Below are 22,272 nucleotides of genomic sequence, written 5' to 3' on the forward strand. Positions count from 1 at the left end.
TTTTAAAAATGAAATATTGAGAAAAAGATTTAGAAGTTGAAGCAAGTGAGAAACATGAATTAAAGAAAAGAGAACAACCAGTCAAGTAAATCTGTAGCTAGGGTGACCATTTGCATCAACTTAATTTCCTAGCTTCACCAAAGAGCATAAATAACTGAACTGCTGCTAGCCTGCTTTATATGCATAAGCTGATGGAATCGGGCTAGAAAATCTACGGTGAATAAAACCACGATATGTGCCAAAGACCCCACCTGCATCGGTGCATCTCGGAAGTATGGTTCTGAGGGCACTGAAAGTGTAAGAGAATAGCTATTAAGCATCAGAACTAGAAGCGTGAGCGAGCTCGAACGAGTTGAAAAACGAGCCACATTCGAGTCAAATTCTAATAGTTTGGAGTTCTTAATGGAACGGTCTTGACACGAGTACAGATGAAAACTTGAATTGGTATTCTTAAGCCTACATTAAGCTAAAATTACTTTTTTTATAGAAAAGAAGTCCTAAAATCGTGTGGAATTCTCAACCACTTTTTACACTAAAGAAAAAACGAAAAATCTTATGGAAGGAAAATGATCATCAATATGATATAAATTGGCTGAATATATATAGATAGACCTCAGCATGTTTGGATGTTAAAGTTATGCCTCTGTTTCGACCAATCTCTGAAACAGGACAATTTAATGACTTTTGTATTAAGACAGAAGTGGTCGAGGACAAACTGCCTGTGTAACATGCAACATGATGAATCTGTTTAGTGTTTAGAAGTAATACTAAGTGACAAGTGACATATAGAGAGGCAAGAGTATAGAACGCTCTCGTTAGGGGTGGGGGGTGCGATTCAGTGATTTTAGGCTTCAATGGAATGGAGTTATTGTTACAAAATATAGTCGAAGATGGAGGTGCCACTGCATGCGAAACTTCTCTGCTGTCGTATATTATATCATGTCTGCTATCAGGAAGATGTGGCTGCTGCAGCATGTCAATTGGTGCTCTAGTCGTGCTATGAAAACAAATTCAGGATCTTAGTACTAAAACAAGTAATGACAGTTCATTAGATTAAGATGTTGAGCTATTAGGAATGAAGTATAAACATGTTCACTATGCTGCTATCTCTGCAATTTCCAAATAAAGCACAAAAGAAGGTCATAAATGCAACAGAATCTGCAAGGATGAATGATTTAATTTCTTTTACATAACCCAATCTAATAAACCAAACTTAGCATGTCATTTATTTGGAGACAAATCCACGGTTGCATCTTCAAACAAATGGACGCAAGCGACTATTTAATATCCAAGCGACTTTGACGAGTGCTACCGTCGGTGATGGTTAACCAAGTTACTACAGTTCAGTAAAGAAGGCTTCACTTCTCTAGGATGTGAGTTCCTTATCTAGTATGTACGGACTTTATCACCCTTGAATTGTTAATCGAAGGTAACATACTTATTTCAGTGCTGCTGTACATATAAAAAGCTGGTTGTGAGGGTACAGGAAGAGTGTGAGAGTGACTGCTTAGCATAAGAACAATTGAAGCCACAGATGGCCTTTCAGCTATATTTTCTTGAACGCAGAGTAACCCTATGTGGATGCATCTCATTATTTCAGCTGTCGAACCACTCCTTAAATTGTGGTCTATAAGATTTGAAGATGTTCCCTCTCCCCAGTTTTTCCATGCCTGCAAAATTACCAATGAATATTTAGATTTCTACAGGGAGAATGTTCAGAATGGGATGTCAAATACTAGTTTAGAAGAGGTCTCAAAATGTACATAATCTTACTTACATAGCTCAAAAGATCCTCCATAGTTCCCTCATTGTAGTAACAACTATTTCTGATACCACTCACAATTTCCAAAATCAATACACCAAAACTAAATATATCGGACTTGAATGAAAATTGCCCATGCATTGCATATTCTGGTGCCATGTAACCGCTGCATATCAATATTTATTAGTTCAAATTTAATCAATATTGATGTCAAAAATATAACTATATTTAGGATTTTAATACACTTACAAAGTTCCCACAATTCTACTTGTGTTACTGTGTGTTTGATCCATTATAAACAATCTTGCCATGCCAAAATCTGAAATTTTAGGATTCATATCACTGTCCAATAAAATATTACTGGCTTTAAGATCACGGTGAATAATTCGAAGCCGAGAATCTTCGTGAAGATAAAGAAGCCCTCTAGCAATGCCTCCAATTATTTTGTAACGCTTTTCCCAGTCCAGTTGCACACATCTTACCGGATCTACAAATATAGAGCAAGTATGCATCTCAATTTGAATGTATATAACACTCAGTTTGATATGGAAACCAAAGTACATATGAAATAACATGTAGACTTACCAAAAATATATTGATCGAGACTAGCATTAGGCACAAACTCATAAATTAGAAGCCTTTCAATTCCTTGCAAACAGAAACCAAGAAGTCTAACTAAATTCCTGTGTTGAAGTTTGGCCACTAACAGGACTTCATTTTTAAACTCAAGATCTCCTTGTTTAGAACCATTAGAAAGTCTTTTGACTGCTATATCTTGTCCCATGGGAAGTGTACCCTAGAAACACATATATAATAGAATACGTAACATTGAATGGATTAATTTTAAAAATTTTAGTAAGTGTAATGCAGTACTTTAGAATTTGTACCTTGTAAACAGAACCAAATCCACCTTCTCCAAGCTTATTTTCCTCAGAAAAGTCATCAGTGCAAATTCTAATAGTCTCAAAGTCGAATTGCAAAGATTCTACATTCATTATTTCCTCCGCAGCTGCATAAAATCAAGAAACATGTTAATTCTCAAGAAAATTGCTACGCAACAGAATTTTTTGAACCATCTTTCTTTAATACTTACTTTCAATTCTTTTCCTTGCCTTCCGCACTTTTATGAAAATTCCAACGCAGATAATAAGTGAAACAATGCTTACAGTTAAAACGACAATGATAATGATATTTCGCCTATTGTTTCCTGCACAAAAGTAATGCTAATCTTATTATATCAACTAATAGTGCAGTATGCCATCTATTAAAGAAAAGTGAATTATGCATACCTTCTTTAGGTGCAGGAGGAGACACAGACGGGTCTACAGGCAGTGAAGGATGTGTTGCATCATCATCAGATGTAGGTTGGTAAAAACGATAGTTCTCATACCTGAAATTGCAGCTGGGTTTGATTACTCTCCCTCCCAACTTTCCATTACAACAAATCGGTATATCCCTAGTAGCTGCAACAATACAGTCATTGCAATCCTGCTCTGTTATATCAGGAGTACACTGCATAAGTCCAAATATTGTTTCGAATCCTGCACTTTCATTTCCTGTTGCAAACTTTCTAGTAGAGTTTCCTGCTGCAGCTTTGCTTCGAAGTCTACTCAATAACGTTTGCAGTGCCTGATTGAACTGGTTGACATCCGTTACATTTTCTTCATTCTTCATGTGAATAGTAGGCTGTGTTTCCATGACACCGAAAATTGACCTGTTTGAGTATCGGAACATGCAGGAATCATAAAACCCAAGAACCTCCTTCTGGTTGGGACAATGTTGTGTGATTTCTCTAGTAGAGTTTCTGATACAGCCTCGACATTCATCCAGCGAAACATCTCCTTTACAAAGTGCAAGCGCATTGACTTGATCAGGGGCTTGGCCAACGGAAAGATTGTAAAAACCATAGTCGATCTGGGTATTGGAGACAAGGAACTGGGACAAGAGGTTGTTCAAATTTCTTTGGTAAGTGCTGTTTGTTGTGTAGTTTCCTAAATTGTTCATACAGAATTGAGCACTTGTTAGCAGAGTAGCAAACTGTAAAATAATGTAAGAAATGGAAAACAGCAATCTTAAAGAATGCATTGGTAGTCTGCTAATAAAGAAATCAGTTTTCTTAAGAATATGATAATAAAGTAGTGGCGATTGTATATACGAAGAAAAATCAATTAAAAGATTAGGGAAATTCAGCCCTGAGTGGTTTGATATGTTTTTTTGTACGAGAAATATCAATTGTGGAGGACAACTAATCTAACAAGTACTAGTGTCTTTAGGATGGGGACACGCAAAGAAATTAAACAGGAAATGAACGGAGGAAAATAATGCTGTGGGTTTGTCTTTAAGGTAATTATTGCTTGGCACTTGGGACTGAAATTTAAGTCTTGCTATGATTCCATTTGTTCAAGCCATTTTTATTGAATTAATGGGAAGCATTCGTTAATGGCAATTTGTGTCTTCGACCGCAAAGTCTTAGATGAGCAACTTTATAACATTTCTAATTCCTTCTTCCATTTCACATATACCAATAGAAGAATTTTACTGAAATTTGTAAAAAGATAAATTTCAAAAATTTAAATGTAGAGATGTAAGTTTAGAATTTTATTGTACCTAAAATAATTATTTTTGTAAAAAAAAAAAAAATTAACAACCAAAACCGAGTCTACTGATATGTTGACTGGCCTTTTCAAGTGAGTTGTGATAAGTTTTCCCGATTGGTTGGATTTACTCAAATATTTTGCTCACCCTTGCGTAAAGTTAGAAATAGATGCATACTTCTGCAATAATAGCGAGGTTGAGCAGTAAAGAGCGACGACAGAGACCAGCAGGGTGAAATAACAGTTGACGAAGACTTAAAGAAAAAAAGAAGAAGACAGCCATTGACTGAGAAGGTAGTAGAAAAAGACAAACCACCAAAGAGCACTTGAGAACATTTTTGGAGCCAAACGCGGAACTTCAATTCCTTCACGCTTTTATATGCATGAATGTAATTACCGACTTGCCCAATGGGAATATGTAGCGTCAATGTTTATTATATATTATGTACTAATATCTTAATTAATGCAGTAGTAGTTATTTGTCTGCAATTAAGTCCTCAATTTATTTTTCAAAATGTCAGGGTCTCCATGAGATGATCTATCATCGTGTGAAATGACCCTATATAAATAGGATTAATTTTTAGGTAGATTTGATCTACTACATCCGTAAATTAAAATAATTATACAATGATATGTGATTTTATTTATTACTTATTATATTTTTATTGATTAGTTTATTTATTACCATTAATCAATAAAAATATAATAAATAATAAATAAAATCATATATCACCGTGTGTAAGTCTACCTAATAATTTTTATTATGTTTGAAGTAGCTACCAGACTAACACCAAATCAGTATAGATGGTTTTCAACACGGCGGCAGGTTATAATATTATAATGCCTAGAGATATCATTTGGATTTTTTTAGTTTTTTAACAAGATAGCATAGTGCACCAAAGGGGAGCCGAGAGCTGTTCATGGCATAATCCTCATGCTGTAAACTCAAAGCATGGACAGATCCTCAAGTTAAGACACAAGCGGCCTCTTGCCATGGGGGTCTTTCTACTCTTTTGGATCTTTAAATTAGCTGAGTTAGCTCTTTTGGATTACACCAGAAACAGATCGTAGCAACTATTAGAACATTGCCATTGGATCAAGAGAGGAGAAATGAGAAAGTTAGAAAGCCATAAGAGAGTGTAGAGAGAGTTTTCTTAGAGAGACTTGTTTAGAGGAAAACTTGCTTGAAATCTTATTACCAAGGACTTCTCCTTATATAGAGTGGAGAGTCGGTCGGAACATACAAAGGTTAGTGGGTATCCCACTAAGACTAATAATACAGCACTATCAAACAAATGTTAGTGGATATCCCACTAAGACTAATAATACAATCCACTTACATAATAAGGACAAACAATCCCACTAAGACTAATAATACAGCACTATCAAACAAATGTTAGTGGATATCCCACTAAGACTAATAATACAATCCACTTACATAATAAGGACAAACAATAAGATAAAAGAGTGGCCGACAGTTGTATGTGGTCAGAAGACGTCATCATATGAGTCATCATCCATTGGCTGGGAGTCTTGCATGAGGGCTTCTTGCTGTGCCCTGGTTAAGGTAGGGTCATCCAGAGGAGTTGGAAGATCAGAGAAACAGAGATGTTCAATGGATTGTTCAGTTGATTGATGTCCATTGAAGGTGCAGATTAATGGTGTAGACACATTAGCTGTCCTTAATTCATTCCTATACTGCAGGGCCCGTTTTAGTTCTTCTGTGATTGGTGGAGGAGCAAGATGTAAAGGACTATCAAGTGTTCTCCAATAGTGACAGATATTTTGAGTTGCATAGGTGTCTTCTGATAGTCGGAGATAGGGCCTGTGTAATATGAAAATAGCATGGTATTCCGAAGCTCTGGAATTATTGTCTGAGAATAACTGGTGCTCATGAATAAGTTTAAGGAGATCTCCTGTCCATTGGTATGGAGTTTTGAACCAGGTAAGGAATCTCCATGGATAAGACCCCGAGTTAGCTTCATTATTAAAGAAGTGTAAGAGATTCATAATAGGCACCTCTATAGCATGATGATCGTAGACAGGGCACCATAGAAACCATAACTCACTTTCATGCTTTGGATGTTCGGGGAGATAAGTGGTAAATCAAACACCAAGGATAGTCCGGAAAGAAGAAGTTGGGTTGGATTGGGAGTGAGAAGATTTGTTGAAAAGTTGCCAAATAATGGAACATCATGTTTCTGGCAAAGTCTGTGACTTGTTTGGTTGTAAGGTTGTTGGGAAGGTCTGGTGGTGAAGGAGGTTGCAGGTTGGATTTGGAGGATGAGGAGGCCATAAAGATTATGGGAAGATTTATCGTAGAGGTGAGAAGAACTATAGGGCCGATTCCGAGGGCTTAGAAAGTCCGGATAAGAAATCCGGGATTAGGTTTCTTATCCCTTTTATATGCTCAACCTTAAAGTCATACCTGCTGAACCATGATTTTAATCGCAATAGTTGGGGCTCAGGCAAGGTCTTCTGATTGAATTCAAGAATCTTGGGGAAGGAAGAGTTGTCCATCCGAACCAGGAAGTGCTGTCCAATCAGGAAGAATTCAAACTTTTTTATCCCGTACTTGACGAATTTCCTTGTAGGTCGTGTGATAATGTTTTTCCCAAGAGGAAAACTGACCCGATGCATATCCACAGTTGTTCTTTGTCGTGAAGCTTTTCAAGGAGGATGGCCCCCCATGCATAGTCAGGGATGCATCTGTTTTGGAGAATAAGTTCTCCCACGGGATTGTAAGAGGTGGCGGATTGTGGGCCGAGCTCTTTTAATTTTGACAAATTGTCGTTTATTCCGCCTCCCATGGAGGAGGGTTCTTCTTGAGCATCTTTGAGAGGTGGCACGTGTAACCAGACAGTGTGGAATGGCCTCTCGAACATAATTCGGGATTCCAAGGAACTGTTGAATTTGTTTTCTTACGATAAATTTTCTTAGGAAAATTATCAAGTTCCTTTGTCAGTGGGGACCATATGTATCGGCCATTCTTGAAATGCATTCAGAAATTCAATTTCTCGTTGGCCAATAAAGCTCTTCTTTTCGGATAGCATAATGCCATATTTTTGGATGATGGCAAGGGTTGGTGATGGTCCTCTCGCATTTCGAGAATAGAAGGATGTCGTCGATATAGATCGGGAGAAGAGTAAAGGATAGGCCCAAAAATCTCAATCATTGTCTTCTGAAATTGAGATGGGGCCGTCTTGAGCCCAAAAGGCATAACAGTCCACTGGTATTGGGCATTAGGGATACAAAATGCAGTTTTGTATCTCTCTGTGGGCTGGATACCGAGTTGCCAAAAGCCTGCCTTTAGGTCAAATTTGGAATAGTATTGGGCCTTTTGGATGTGGACCTTGAGATTTGAGATTCGAGGGAGAGGGAATTTGTTGTCTTGAAGGAAATGGTTTAAGGGTTTGTAGTCTATGACAAGCCTCTTCTTTCCTCGGATTCTTTCAGACCTTTTCTCCACATAAAAGGCTTGGCAAGCCCATTGTGAAGTAGTGGGCTCAATTAGACCTTGCTGTAATAATGTCAGGCATTCTGATCGGGCAAGGGCTAGATCTGTGGGAGACATTCCCATGTGTGTGGCTTTAGTAGGGTTAATATCTTCATTGAGTTTGAAGGGGAGGCTGATATAGAATTGTGGATTTTTCCACAGAGGAAGAGGATGTTGGAAATGTGAATGGGATTCCGAGGCCAGGTAATCGAAGGAATTTTTCCCGTGTATGAAAGGAATGGAGGAATAGTATTCGTCACGGAAAAGCAGATTTGAAGTTTAATATGACCTAAACTGTCTTGAACTTTATACCGGTTGGAAGGATTTGGAGCTTTTGAGCTTGGTGATAAACATCAAATCCTATCAGAATATCCTTGCTTGGAAGATCTGAACCAATGATGTGCGTCCACACAACGCAATCGGGGAAAGAACTGAATTCGATCTTCATCTTGTGATCGGAGTAGTTTTGAAGGTTTGACCGTTGCATACCTGAAGAACCGATCATGGGGCTTCCAATACTCGATGGGAGAACCATTGGGTTCATCATGCTTCTTTGAGCTCCAGTGTCAAAGAAAGCTATTCGAACAGCTTGGAGTATTTTGAGATGATCTCATGGGAATATATGGGACTGGAGGAGGTTTTGTAGTAAATTGAAAAGTTTCAGGAGGTGGAGGAGAAACAAAGAAGGAAGATAATAGGGTTGGAGAGAGAGGATATTGTATTGCATCTTCCAGAATATCCTTCTGACTTTCTTCATGCAGACCAATCATCAAGATTGGTATTTCACTATCATCTGAATCCGAAGAAGATTCTTGTGAAGACTCTGTGGAGTCTGAGAACTCCATTTCTAACCCAAATAAGCTTTCTGGGGTAAGATCTTCTTGCTCTGAAAGTAGGGACTCTATTTCCTCTTCAAAAGAGTCTGCAAGAGATAAGGACATGCTAACTTGTTGTATCATCTTTGCTGACTTTTCTGGATTCCTGGGACAATTTTTCGCATAATGTCCCTTCCTTTTGCAGATGAAACATCTATCAGACTTGTACTCCTGGTTCCGTTTTTTACGGAAGTATTTAAATCTCTTTGGGTTCTTTTCCCTGAACTTCTTGTTGCTGCGCGTGTATTTCTGGAAATGATGTCCAGATTTCTTCTTGTGATTTGTACATACGCAGTTGGCGGCTTTGCACTTGATCTTTAGGTGGTTTTTGTTGCAAGCCTTTTGGACAATCAAGTCCCTTTGAGACAACCTTTTGAATAATTCCTGTTGATCACACAGTCTCTTAATGGAAGAGAGTGTGAATTGCCAGATTTCTCCAAGTGTAATAGAGGTGGTAGTCTCTTTGTAGCCTTGAATCATATTGTTAACCTCAGGTTGTATCTCATCCCGGTAGAGAGGTGATGAAGGTATACTTTAGTGTATCATCACCATCATGTCCTCCAATGACATAGTAGAGCTTGGACATAGCCGAATAGTGCTTTTCCGGATCCTTCATCTTGAATGAAATGATTTCGATCAAAGAACTCTTGTTTCTACTGTCTTATGACAAGGTCATAACTTCCAAGGAATCGGTTATGGAGGATCGTTCTACTGGCGATGGAGTGAGAGTGACAAATTGAAGCCTAGTGTATTCAGCCGAGACCGAAACCAATCTCTTAAGCTTCCCAGGTAAACCTTGTGACAAATTCGGCAAGGACTTTTTTTGAGTGTGGCCCTTCAAGGGTCATCCGAAGATCAATCCATGCCAAGAATTCAGAAGCTTATCCTTCCATTTTGATGGTGGCAAGTCATCAAAAGTGAACCAAGGTCCTGCCACCGGCTTTGGCCTTGGGTTTGGAGCTCCAGCAAAGAATGACCGAGCATCTTCATCTTCGGGTTCTACTACTCGGGATCGATGTGAAGTGTTCATGAGAATTTGATGTCCGCCATCTTTGAATTGTCCAAGAAGATTCAGAATCATACGGACTGATGAGAGATTGTTCGGAAATTTGTCTTTAGGGGCTAGAGGAGGAGAGGTTTTCTTTCTTTGGGTTTCCGAGTTTTTGGGTAAAGGTGAGAGAATGTGCCAAAGGGCCGATAAAGGGTTTCTTGTGGTTGATCCGGTTGTGAAAGAAAAGGGAAAGAAGAAAAGTATGAAGGAGTAATAGCCGATGAGGTTGAAGGCCGATATGAATGTTGGAATTGCAGATCGGTCTTCCGAGATCATTTTCAATTTGATCTATTTGCTTCTTCAGTACCGGGAAATCTCCTTTGCTTTTGCATGAAAGAGGGGGTAATTTGAGGTATCCGGAGTTCTTTGTCCGGAGCTTGATACTTTCTTTGTCAAGGATGAGTATGATTGCAAGACTTCTTGTGAAAAGGTATCCGAGCTTGTGATCCATGTTTTGAACCAAGTGCGGGACTTGATCCAATTTGCCATCTATCTTCTTCAAGTAAGTGTTTTGGACAATAGAATTAGATGTCCGCGATTGAGAACTTCTTCGGGGGTGTCTTGACGGTTCTAAGTTTCCGGAAGGTGAAATCCGTGTAGGAAGGATTTCAGATCTTTTGTTCTCTGTTTTTCCCAAGGGAGGGAAATCCTCTGGTTGTAACATGAAACATTCTTGAACCAAGGGTTGTACCGCTGATACAGTTGACAGAGATGAAGTAGGTCCAAAAGTTCATGGCGTTGTTATACCTGGCCCAACGTTTTGTACCTCCTGTACAAAACTGGACGGGTACCGGGTTTCCAGCCTATAAACCTTTGGATCTGACTCAATCTCCATTCCGCAAGTTGCAGAAGGGGGTTTGCCATATTCAATGTTGAGTTGTGCCATAATTTCTTTGAACTCATCATAAGAAACGTCAATGACCGTTTTTCCTTCTCTGGCAAGAAACTCAATTGCCTCGTCGAACATTGGCAGTGGCTTTTTATTCTTTTTCTGGGAACCATCTGGATCCCGATCATCTGGCTTAGGATGAATCTCCGAACAAGAAGTATCCAGAGACATCCTTTTCGGATTCTTCCACATGCCGAAACAGGGTTCAAAGATAATCCATGTCATCATGACATAGGCACTCTGGCTTGCACATTTCTGGGGCTACATCCCAGACAAAGTGTCCTCTGACTTGTGCAGCATAAATCTGGTTGCCAGATGCTTGAAAGGAGTGAATAGGGACCTTCTCCCTAGGCCGTGATACTGGTTGTATCATTGATGCTTGGAAAATTGATGGTGCCGAGGAAGATTCCTCAGTTCTTGTAAAGATCGTCTTAACAGTCCCATCCTTTTGCTGTATAAAGAGGGGATCTGTGGCTTGAACTGGTTTTGATTGAGATGCCTGGAGCTTCTCATAATTTGTTACCCACTCAATAGGAATTAGTTTCTGTAGATCTTCCTTTTCAAGCTGTCGAGGAGCTTGAACTATTGTAGGGGTTTGACCAGAATCAGCCATGATGTACAAAGCATCTGATGAGGCTTGGAAGCCTGGGATCTGCAGGTTAAGTGCATGATCCTGCAATCGATAAACGATCTGATGATGAAGAGTCGCTGAGAGAGCATTTTCAACTTGACTAGCTCCCGTGATTTGGACTTGTACTTTCAAGGCAGTGGATAGATAAGGATCACTTAGAGAGAGGTTAAAGTTTGGGAAGAAAGTCAAAACAACACTACCAGTGTTGAGTGTTGTGACTATTGTCCCAATCACTGCATGCTCGTACTTGAGGTAACGAGTGTCCAAAAGCGACATCCGTCATGGCAATCCCATCCTTCCATGATAGGAAAGGACAAGTCTCATGACTCAGGATGGAGATGAGAATAGCCTTGCTTCCGCCATTGTTCTATGAAAGAGGTGGGGATTTCTAAAGTAACATACCGCTATTGAGAAGTAGCGATGAAGTGAACACTGAGAAAGTGAGGAGGATTGAACATATTCTTTTATGGTGAGGGGTTTTTTGTGGATGATTTGGTTAAAGGTTTTTCTAACAAAGTTTTGTTTCTTGAATATGTTGTAAGGGTTGATGATAGGTACTAGAGTATTTTCTATTTGTACGTTATCAAGGATATGAGAGATCTCAACAAGGTGGTCTATCTTGTTGGATATGGTTTTCTTACAGGAAGGAGATAATTGAAGGGTAGAAGTATGAGAGGTAATCTCGGTTGACATGGTGTTTAGGTTTTCTCTTCTGCTATCACCAAGGCTCTGATACCAAAGGGGAGCCGAGAGCTGTTCATGGCATAATCCTCATGCTGTAAACTCAAAGCATGGACAGATCCTCAAGTTAAGACACAAGCGGCCTCTTGCCATGGGGGTCTTTCTACTCTTTTAGGTGTCGTTAAGTAAGTTTGCATATCGATCATGATGCCTACAATTCTTGAATTGCAATAATTGGCCCAACAGCCAGTTTCTTTTGTGACGTTTACATAATGTAAGACTTATAAATAATAGTATAAAACGAGTTTAGAGAAATTTTAATTTTTTTATAATTATTAGTTAAATCTTAGAAAATAATAATAATCTAAATTATCTTTTAAGTGTTTTTCTAATAAACATTCTAATATTTTAAGATCTTAATGATGTAACATATATGATTGTTATTGATTCAAAAATTATACATAAAATTAATTAGGAATATAATTGATATGCTAATTTTTTAGGATTAAAAGTTATTATATGATAGGGGAACTAATCTATTAGTTAATATTAATATTAAAAATATAATTGAAATTTCATTTTTTTAGAATTAAAATCAGAATTATTATTTAGTTAGAAATTAATTTATTAATTGAGACATGGATGCTAACCATGACCATATATAGTGGAACAATAAAGAACAAGCCATGGACAATTAGGTTATAACCCGCTTTTTTTAATCATGTAATTTACAGTCTTTAACCCCAAAAGAATGATGAAAGAGCATTAGAATATGTTCTAATGACTTGGCGAAATACAAAAAACGATTGGCGACAAAGTTTTGTCATTTAAAAGAAAAAGAGAAAAAGGATGAAGGGACCTCATTATATAGTCTAATGGCTTGGCCAAATGCACGAACAATTGGCGGCCGAACATCTGATGACCTCAGAGTATTTCCATTAATCATCCTCAGCCTTCATCGAGGATATAACTCAGTAATGGAAGCCTCGTTTATTGAGAATGGAAGAGTTTCGGTGTAGGAGTGGGAGGAGTTAGTCACTGTTGAACTATAATGCAATGCAGATGAGATATCAGATTCAGTGGCACTGTGCATATAAAATGCTGGTTGTGATGGTACTGGTAAAGAAACAGAGTAGCTATTTAGCATGAGAACTATTGATGCCATTGTAGGCCTATCAGCTACATTTTCTTGAACGCAAAGTAATCCAATGTGAATGCATCTCATCATTTCATTTCTTGAACCATTTCTCAGAGTGGGGTCTATAAGATTTTCGTATGTGCCTTCCCTCCAATTTCTCCATCCCTATAAACAATGTGAATTAGTCCACATGATCGAGCAAATTATTATTATTATTCTTCCTAATCAAGAGCAAATTATTTCAAAACAGCGAGGAAAAAGAACGCAAAAGGGTGGCAATAGTTATGCTTACATAGCTTAGTAGATGTTCCATATTCTCCCCATTTTGGAAGTCACTATTTTTCTTACCATTTACAATTTCTAAAAGCAGCACACCAAAACTAAATACGTCTGATTTAACTGAGAATTGTCCGTGCATTACGTATTCTGGAGCCATATACCCGCTGCAAAGAAATTTATTAAGTGTAGTTTTAAATTAACATTATAAATATTTTAATGCTAAATTTGTTCAAGTACTTACTAGGTTCCTACAATTCTGTTTGTGTTCCCCTGAGTCTGGTCCATTACAACTAGTCTAGCCATGCCAAAATCTGAAATTTTTGGATTCATATCTGCATCCAATAAAATATTGCTAGCTTTTAAATCACGATGTATGATTCGTAGCCGAGAATCTTCGTGGAGATAAAGAAGTCCTCTAGCAATGCCACCAATAATGTTGTAACGCTTGTCCCAATCGAGATTTGCTCTCTTGATTGGATCTGCACATTCATACAATTATGTGATTCAAATTTCTCATGGCTGAAGTAATAGACAGTATCTATTGATGTGCATATGCAATTGAAACTATTTTGAATGCATGGTTGAAGTTCCAATCTAACAAGGTTTGCCAGCTTACCAAATATGAAATGATCAAGGCTAGCATTGGGCACAAACTCATAGATGAGAAGCCTTTCATTTCCTTCCAAGCAGAAACCAAGAAGCCTAACTAAATTCCGGTGTTGAAGCTTGGCCACCAACAAGACTTCATTTTTAAATTCTAGATCCCCTTGTCCTGAATCCTTAGAAAGTCTTTTGACAGCTATATCTTGTCTGTTATAAAGTGTACCCTGCAGAAATAGAACAATAGTTAATTAACCAACATAGAGGATTTAGATTTAGATGTCCTGATTAGTATCAGATTTTACCTTGTAAACAACCCCAAATCCACCTTGACCAAGCTTATTTTCCTCCGAAAAGTTATTTGTCGCAGCCCTAACAGTGCCGAAGTCGAATTGCAAAGACTCCAGCTCACTTTGTATTTCATCCACACCTTTACAAAAAGAACAAGTTAATGCAAATTAATGCAAATGAATATCTGATTTTCCTTTTTTTTTTTTTTCTTTACTCACTTTCAATTTCTTTCATTGGCTTCCTCGCTCTTAGAAAGATGCAGACGCAGATGACAAGTATTAGAATGCTCACAATTGGAACGACAATTATAATGATAATTCGTGCTTCGTTGCTCTTCTTCCCTGCTAGGTTAAAAGGATAAATAATTTGTCATATATAAAGTATATATGAACCACGAATTATCAACCAAATAAGATATCCATAAACACCTCCTGTTGATGGAGACCGAGGCGGAGGCGGAGCTACTGGCGTCGACGGTGATGGAGATAATGGCGGTGGTTGTGGCGACGACACTGGTGCATCAAGTTCAGCATTAACAAAACGATAGGTCTCATACCTGACATTGCAGCTTGGTTTCAGTACTCTCCCGCCTTCCCTGTCAGCACTAGCATTTGGAATCTCCCCGATAGCATTCACCAAGCAATCATTGCACTGCTGCTTAGACAGATCCGGAGTGCATTGCACAAGTGCGTGTATTGTACGAATACCCGCAGCTATGTTTCCTGTTGCAAATTTTAGGGTAGAGTTTCCTGACGTAGCTCTGCTTCTAAGTGTCGCAAACAACGTATCCAATGCTTGGTTGTAAGGATTTACATCGATTACAGTGTTCCTATTCCGCATATAGAAAGTTGGGTTTCCTTCCACGACTCCGAATATGGATTTGTTAGAGAATCTCAGCATACAGTAATCATAAATTTCAATTGCCTCCTTCTGAATGGGACAAGTCCGCAAGATATCACGGGTAGAGTTACTAACGCACTCTCTACAAGTGCGTGACGGAACATCGCCCCTACAAAGTGCAATTGCATTCACTTGATCAGGAATTTGACCCCAAGAGAGATTGTAAAAGCCATAGTCAATTGCAGTGTTAGATGCAAGGGAAGATAGCAGGTCGTTGAGGTTCCTTTGGTAGGTGCTATTAGCTGTGTAGTTTCCTATGTTAGAACAGGACCGACGCAGCCTGAAATTTTGCTGCATGGTAAGAATAGCTAGATGTACAAGAATAATGTATACATAGGAAAATATAAATCTTAAAAACCTCATTTCTGTTTGAATCTTAATCAGTTTGCTTTTGATGGGTTTGAAAGAAAGTGCTTGAAATCGTAAATAATCCATGCATGGTTCTTCTTTATAATAATAATAATAATAATAATAATTAAAAGAAAGGCACGAGAAATTTCCATGAACTTTTATTATTTTCGTTGAAGATGGTCTATAGTCTTTTTTTTTTTCTTCTGAAAAAAAAAGATAGTCTTTCCTTTTTATTCTATTTTCTAATCGGAGAATAGAGCTTAATTTAGGCCATGCAATTCTAGAAGTTGAATAATAAAAAAAATTAATTACAAGTGGATCATATTTAATTGCAAACTTTCCGTGGATGCAAAATTAGTTTTCTTTTTTTTGTTTTTATAAACCTTTATAGTTTATCTAAGCTTGGTTTATATATCAAGAGTATATACAAGTCTTTTACACTTTAATATTAGATATTTGATGCATATTTTATTATTTAAAATTAATCAATTTTAATTCTATTCGATTTATATAATGTTTTAAATTTTATCATCATTGCTATATATTTAAATAAAAATTATTCTTTAGTAAATTTAACTTGTCACCAAAAAAATTTAATATTTTTCACTTTAATAGAATTAATAAATAAGATGGTTGAATATCAGTATATTTAATCTAACCTTAACATAAGGGGTATTATTTAAACTTAATAAAATATTAAATTTTAAATATTTTAAGAAAGTGAATTTAATAAGGAGCAATGGATAGAGAAAGGAGTAGAATAGTCAATTTCTAATTTTTTTAAAAAAAAATGGATGGTCCATATAATAAATAATTAATTTCTTAAAATGTATACGGAAAATTAGCGATGGGGATAGAAGTGGTCAAGGAGAAGCCGTCTTGGTTGACTTCAGCATTTTTACGTGCCAAACGCGGAATTTCCTTTTGTCCATTGTTTGTTATGGCGGGCGTTTCATACTAATCCACCGTTTCAGATTGCTCAAGCAATTAAAATATAACTTTTTAAGTTAAATTGCTATTTCATACTAATCCACCATTTTGTTATTTTAAATTAAATTGGTTGAGATAATTTCTTTAGCTGTAAAAATCTCAACTTTGCTAACTATTATTTACATACTTTTACTTTCTAAAAACATTTAAATAATTTCTTTTAAGAATATAACTTTGCTGATGGATTTTTTTTATTTTCAATTTAAAAGAGATTTTACCGATTATCAACAAATCTTTCTAAATGTTTTGACCAACGAAATTATCAAAAAGAATCGCTACTGAATCAAGTTACATACAAGGATTGACTCTTTGAAAAGTATTTGAATCGTGAACCATATATGAATAGATAGACATTTTTTTATTATTATTAATATAAAAAACTTATCCAAATCGAAATATATATTTAATTATGTAGTGCAAAAATTATTATTATTATTATTATTATTATTATTATTATTATTATGTTATTTTAAAATAATATTAATTTATTAAAGGATAAAACTTGAATTAAAAATTATAAAAATAATTCATTATTTTTTCAAATAATGGATTTTGTGAAAGTTTAAAATTTAAAATTAAGAATTTTAGAAGATGAAATTTTTTAAAAAAATTTATAGATTTAGAATATTTTTTAGAAAAATTCTTAGGCAAACTCAATATATTACATCATCCGTAAACTAAATCAATTGCATGATGATATGTGATTTTATTTATTATTTATTATATTTTTATTTTAAATTTTAATCATGAGTTATTAACGGTAATAAATAAGTCAACTAATGAAAATGCAACAAGTAATAAATAAAACCATATGTTATTATACAATTAATTTAATTTACGAATGAAATGGTAGAACGCCTCCTATCTTTATTTATCATATGAATAATTTAAATTAGATTTACGAATTTTATAAATTTCTTATTTAAAATCCTTTGATCTAATCCACTTAAATTACGTGCATTGAGGGATTTAATAAAAAAAAAGAAAAAGAAGACTGTTTTAAGCAATTAACCCAAAGCTGCTTTAAACTTATTTTACTTTTAAGAAACATGCTAATAGCCAAATACTTAATTTTACCACATCATTTATATACTAAATCAATTACATAGTTATATATGGTTTAATTTATTAATTTTACCACTTCTATTGATTGAATTTTAATCATAAATTATTATTGGTAATAAATACACCAACCAATAAAAATATTGTAATTAATAACTACAGCCACATGTCACCATATAATTGATTTGATCTATAGATATTCACAAATTTAATTTGAAGGTAGATATACATACTTAATTTAAATTTAAATTTGTAACTAAAAAAGAATATAAGTCATTAAATTTTTTTTATCAAAGTCAGTAATTGGTTACGATCATCACAGTAAGCAACAACAATTAATTGAAACTTAAATCTAAAATGAGCGGTACTATTGTGTTCGGTTTTGGTTGAAATAATATAATGAATTAATTTTATTTATAGTATTTAAATAGAATTTTATGTAATATGAAAAAATAAATATATATACAATTATTTAAAAATCAATTTATAATTGAATAAACAAGAAAAAGAAAAGAATAAATGTACAAAAAAAGGAAGTAAAAAATTTATTTAAATCAAGAGTAATTAAGAATAATCTTATAAATTTAAAATTCATTTTAAACATTTGATAAAATTTAGTTTAGTTATATCCAATTTAATAAAATAAGATTTTAGAGGAATTTTTATTCATATTTATCATACAAAATATAAATTTATAAATGAATTTTAATTTACACCAGATATAATGTAAAGGTGAAAGACTTATACAGAAGTGAATAATGAAAATTGAGTCAAAAACAATCAATTGATAACAAAGATTAGAACTAATGATACATCCTCAATTAGTGGAAGAATTTCAGCTTCAGAGTTTCATTCCCACGGAAGAGACATCTAAATGAATGCCAGTGTGCATAAAAAATGCTGGCCGTAGGGGCACAGGTAGAGTAAGAGAGTAACTGTTTAGCATGAGTACAACAGTAGCCATGGTAGGCCTATCAGCCACATTTTCTTGAACACATAGTAATCCGATTTGGATGCATCTCATCATTTCACTACTTGAACCAGACTTCAAACTGGGATCTATAACATTCATTGATGTTCCTTCTCTCCAATTTCTCCATGCCTGCAAAATTTGTCCATAATTGCACTCTGTATATTAAAAGAAAACATACTTTCAACAATTCTATTAAAGGCACAAGCAATTTGCTCATACTTACATAGCTCAATAGATCCTCTATCCTCTCTCCATTGTGGAAAGAGCTATTCTTTTTACCACTTAAAATCTCCAAAAGTAGTACTCCAAAACTAAATACGTCCGATTTTATGGAAAATTGTCCATGCATTGCATACTCTGGAGCCATATAACCACTATATATATATACCAATATTGGAAGAATTAAATTTCATTAGTATGATATTAATTTTATAAATAATTATTTAGAAAAAAAATAGTAACAAGAATATCTATTCTAGCTATATAACTTGTTTAATACTTACTAAGTTCCCACAATTCTACTTGTATTGCCTTGAGTTTGATCAATTACAAATAATCTTGCCATGCCAAAATCTGCTATTTTAGGATTCATATCCATATCTAATAAAATATTACTAGTTTTGAGATCACGGTGAATGATTCGAATTTGAGAGTCCTCGTGAAGATAAAGTAGTCCGCGAGCTATGCCGCAAATAATCTTGTAGCGCCTTTCCCAATCTAAACTTTCATGCTTTGTCTGATCTACATGTCCATGGAAATATACACAATGTATGAAGACACTAAATTTTGCATTTTCGTTTAATATTTATAGACAATTGTGACTTTGTGTTGCAAATGTGGAAGTTTATATTAAGGAAAATGATAGGTGAATGGGTCATTACATTACATAAATAAATGTTGTAATAACTAATTAAACATTGTGATGATAAAATTGTAGGCTTACCAAATAAGAAATGATCAAGGCTGGTGTTAGGCATGAATTCATAGATGAGCAGCCTTTCATTCCTTTCCAAACAGAAACCAAGAAGCCTGACTAAATTCCTGTGCTGAAGCTTGGCGACTAATAGGATTTCATTTTTAAATTCCAGATCTCCTTGTTCTGAATTCTTAGAAAGCCTTTTGACTGCTATATCTTGTCCATTATACAGTGTACCCTGTAATTAATAATGTCTATTGAGAGCAACGATAAAGGAAAATCTGGATTCTGATCCTAATATGTTTCAACAAAGATAAAAATGATGCTGTTCTCTTCTACATACTATAGAATTCTTTGTTACCTTATAAACAGCACCAAATCCACCTTGTCCAAGCTTATTTTCCTCAGAGAAGTTATCTGTTGCAACTCTAACTGTTCCAAAGTCCAGCTGGAAGGATTCTGGGCTTTCCATTTCTTCTACGGCTTCACAAGAGGAGCAAGCAAATGAAATATAATACATTTCTTACGCGACTAACGTAAAACAATACTAGATAGATTGTCGCTTACTTTCAGCTTTTTTCCTTGGCCTCCGCTTCCTCAAGAAGATGCAGAAGCTGATGATAAATATCAGAACACTAACAGTTGGAACTATGATTGCAATAATTGTCCTTGATTTGTTGCTCTTCTTTTCTGCAGAAATTAATTAAATTGGAGGTTTTAAGTGCTCAAGTTAAATAGTAAAACCGGACTACAAGGTCTAATTTTGAAACAAATATGGGATAATTATTTACCTTGATCAATTGTGCTCCAATTAGAGTTATAACTCGTAACCTCACAATACTGGAGAAGGCTTCAGTTTCACTTAGTCAATAATCACTGTCACTGCTAGAGCTATGTATATATAAATATACACAATGACTCATAACCTGTGAAACCTACGTACCTTCTATGGGTGGAGCAGGAGGAGTAGGCACGGGCGAGACTGGCGGAGGTGTAGATGTATAGAAAAGGTATTCTTCGAACCTGACATGGCAGCTGGGTTTAAATACAGCGGCCCCTGTCCTCCCTGCACAGCAACTTCCAATTTCTGAAATAGCCTGACCCAGGCAAACATCGCACTCTTCTTCGGTTAAGTCAGGAGTACATTGCATAAGTGCGTAAACCCTTTCAAATCCTGCTGTTTCATTTCCTGTCGCAAATTTCCGAACGGAGTCTCCTGATGTTGTCTCACTTCGAAGTCTATCCAACAAAGCTGTCAATGCCTGAGTGTACTGACTCACATCCGAGGCATTGTTCACATTTATTAGGTAGAGAATGGGCGATCCTTCTACCACACCAAGTATCGATCTGTTGGAGTATCGAAGTGTACAGAAATCATATATTCCAAATGCGTCTATTTGGTTTGGGCAGACCTCTGTAATCTTACGAGTAGAGTTACTAATACAACCTCGGCAATTGTCCACTCCAACATCTCCTCGACAAAGTGCAATAGCATTTACTTGGTTAGGGGATTCGCCGATAGATAGATTGTAAAACCCGTAGTCAATTTCTGTGTCGGATGCGAGAGATGACAGGATGTTGTCGAGGTTCGCTTTGTAGGGAGTATTCGCTGTGTAGTTTCCTCTGCTATTGTCACAGGACTGCTGGATGAAGTTTGGCTGAGCAATGGTTAGAGAAAGTAATAACAGAAGAACAAACAACCAGGAAATCAGCAGTTTTAAAGAACCCATTGACGCTGTCAAGAACTTTTATTTTCTCTTATAATCAGTTTTATGTTGGGGCTTTGTATATGGATGGAGAAATGATAGGTTCCTTAATGGAGTTTTATACATATTCAGACGACATAGAATCTTCAATGCTTAACTTGTCAAATATGGGAAAAGAAGCCTTTTTTTTTTTTTTTTTTTGGGGGGGGGGGAGTCAATAAAAAGATTATTAATTATTATCATTACTGTTGACAAATTCAAAACTTTTGAAATGGCAAACATTCAACTTGACATCCAAAATCTCCATCAATCGGAAGATTTTACTAACAATGAACAAAATACTGTCAAGGTCTTCAGATTGCATGCTTTCAACAGTTTCTGCTGTAACATTTTTACTCCGTGCGTCATCCACCTTCCTTTTTCTTTACACTTCCTGTATAATTATTATGAGTCCTAAAAAAAATATTATGTCCTTAAATCAGCTATATCGATACTACCTAATTCATACAATTTCCGTCCCATTTTGATGGGCATTTTCTATTTTATTCCCTCCATTTTTCTTTCTTTCTTTTTCTTAACAGTACAGATTGATGATATGTTAGCATTTTCTGTTTTAGTCCGTCCATTTTTCCTCTCTCTTTATTTTAATGGTAGATATAGTTAATATGTTAATATATTCGCGTGCTAGAAGAAAAATAATTTTTTTTATACAAAGTAGTAATAAATTACCATATTTGTAAAAAAGAAATCTAGATAAGTGTAATTACTAGGGTTAAATTTGAAAAAATTCTTAGATAAATTAAGTTCATTATGTCATTTGTAGATAAATCAAATTAAATGTTGACATGTAACTTTTGCATTTGTATTGGTTGATTATAGTCATGAGTGATTAACGGTAATATATAGACCGGCCAATTCAAATGCAATACCTAATAAATAATATCATATGTCAATATTTAATTTAATTTATTTATAGATGATTTAGTAGCATAAGTCTAACTAATAATTTTTCTAAAATCTGATGATTTTTTTTTTCTTAATTGTTAATTTAATAATTAATTTTAAAAAATATCCTCATTAATTAATG

General features: G+C 35.5%; 3 protein-coding genes across 3 annotated transcripts; all 3 read right to left on the reverse strand.

The window, feature by feature from the left end:
• Window positions 1–1,026: 1,026 nt before the first annotated feature.
• On the reverse strand, window positions 1,027–4,117 carry LOC107260734 (cysteine-rich receptor-like protein kinase 29). Its single transcript, XM_015718748.3, has 7 exons — window positions 3,052–4,117; window positions 2,856–2,969; window positions 2,650–2,771; window positions 2,348–2,558; window positions 2,012–2,249; window positions 1,778–1,928; window positions 1,027–1,670 (listed from the first exon to the last, which is right to left on the reverse strand). Exons 1-7 carry the CDS (start codon window positions 3,845–3,847, stop codon window positions 1,383–1,385), a joined length of 1,920 nt encoding a protein of 639 aa, XP_015574234.1. The 5' UTR covers window positions 3,848–4,117; the 3' UTR covers window positions 1,027–1,382.
• An 8,556-nt stretch (window positions 4,118–12,673) lies between these two features.
• LOC8267404 (cysteine-rich receptor-like protein kinase 10) lies at window positions 12,674–15,706 on the reverse strand. The gene is made up of 7 exons (XM_048373697.1): window positions 14,716–15,706; window positions 14,506–14,628; window positions 14,302–14,426; window positions 14,013–14,223; window positions 13,638–13,875; window positions 13,410–13,560; window positions 12,674–13,282 (listed from the first exon to the last, which is right to left on the reverse strand). Exons 1-7 carry the CDS (start codon window positions 15,620–15,622, stop codon window positions 12,935–12,937), a joined length of 2,103 nt encoding a protein of 700 aa, XP_048229654.1. The 5' UTR covers window positions 15,623–15,706; the 3' UTR covers window positions 12,674–12,934.
• A 2,555-nt stretch (window positions 15,707–18,261) lies between these two features.
• LOC8267403 (cysteine-rich receptor-like protein kinase 26) lies at window positions 18,262–21,582 on the reverse strand. Its single transcript, XM_048373701.1, is given in 7 exon segments — window positions 18,262–18,692; window positions 18,787–18,937; window positions 19,067–19,304; window positions 19,507–19,717; window positions 19,841–19,962; window positions 20,047–20,175; window positions 20,408–21,582. Coding segments are annotated over 7 exon segments (1,914 nt in total). The 5' UTR covers window positions 21,210–21,582; the 3' UTR covers window positions 18,262–18,431.
• Window positions 21,583–22,272: the final 690 nt, after the last annotated feature.

Source organism: Ricinus communis, chromosome 5, assembly GCF_019578655.1.
Source record: "Ricinus communis isolate WT05 ecotype wild-type chromosome 5, ASM1957865v1, whole genome shotgun sequence".
Classification (NCBI taxonomy): domain Eukaryota; kingdom Viridiplantae; phylum Streptophyta; class Magnoliopsida; order Malpighiales; family Euphorbiaceae; genus Ricinus; species Ricinus communis.

What these genes read in the sequence shown, in the direction of transcription:
- LOC107260734 (XM_015718748.3), bottom strand. Translation starts at nt 3,847, where the DNA reads ATGCATTCTTTAAGATTGCTGTTTTCCATTTCTTACATTATTTTACAG. An exon ending in TCCTCCTGCACCTAAAGAAG is followed by an intron (nt 2,970 to 3,051) that starts GTATGCATAATT and finishes ACTTTTGTGCAG; the next exon opens with GAAACAATAGGCGAAATATC. An exon ending in GATTTGGTTCTGTTTACAAG is followed by an intron (nt 2,559 to 2,649) that starts GTACAAATTCTA and finishes ATGTGTTTCTAG; the next exon opens with GGTACACTTCCCATGGGACA.
- LOC8267404 (XM_048373697.1), bottom strand. Translation starts at nt 15,622, where the DNA reads ATGGATTATTTACGATTTCAAGCACTTTCTTTCAAACCCATCAAAAGC. An exon ending in TCGGTCTCCATCAACAGGAG is followed by an intron (nt 14,629 to 14,715) that starts GTGTTTATGGAT and finishes TTAACCTAGCAG; the next exon opens with GGAAGAAGAGCAACGAAGCA. An exon ending in GATTTGGGGTTGTTTACAAG is followed by an intron (nt 14,224 to 14,301) that starts GTAAAATCTGAT and finishes CTATTTCTGCAG; the next exon opens with GGTACACTTTATAACAGACA.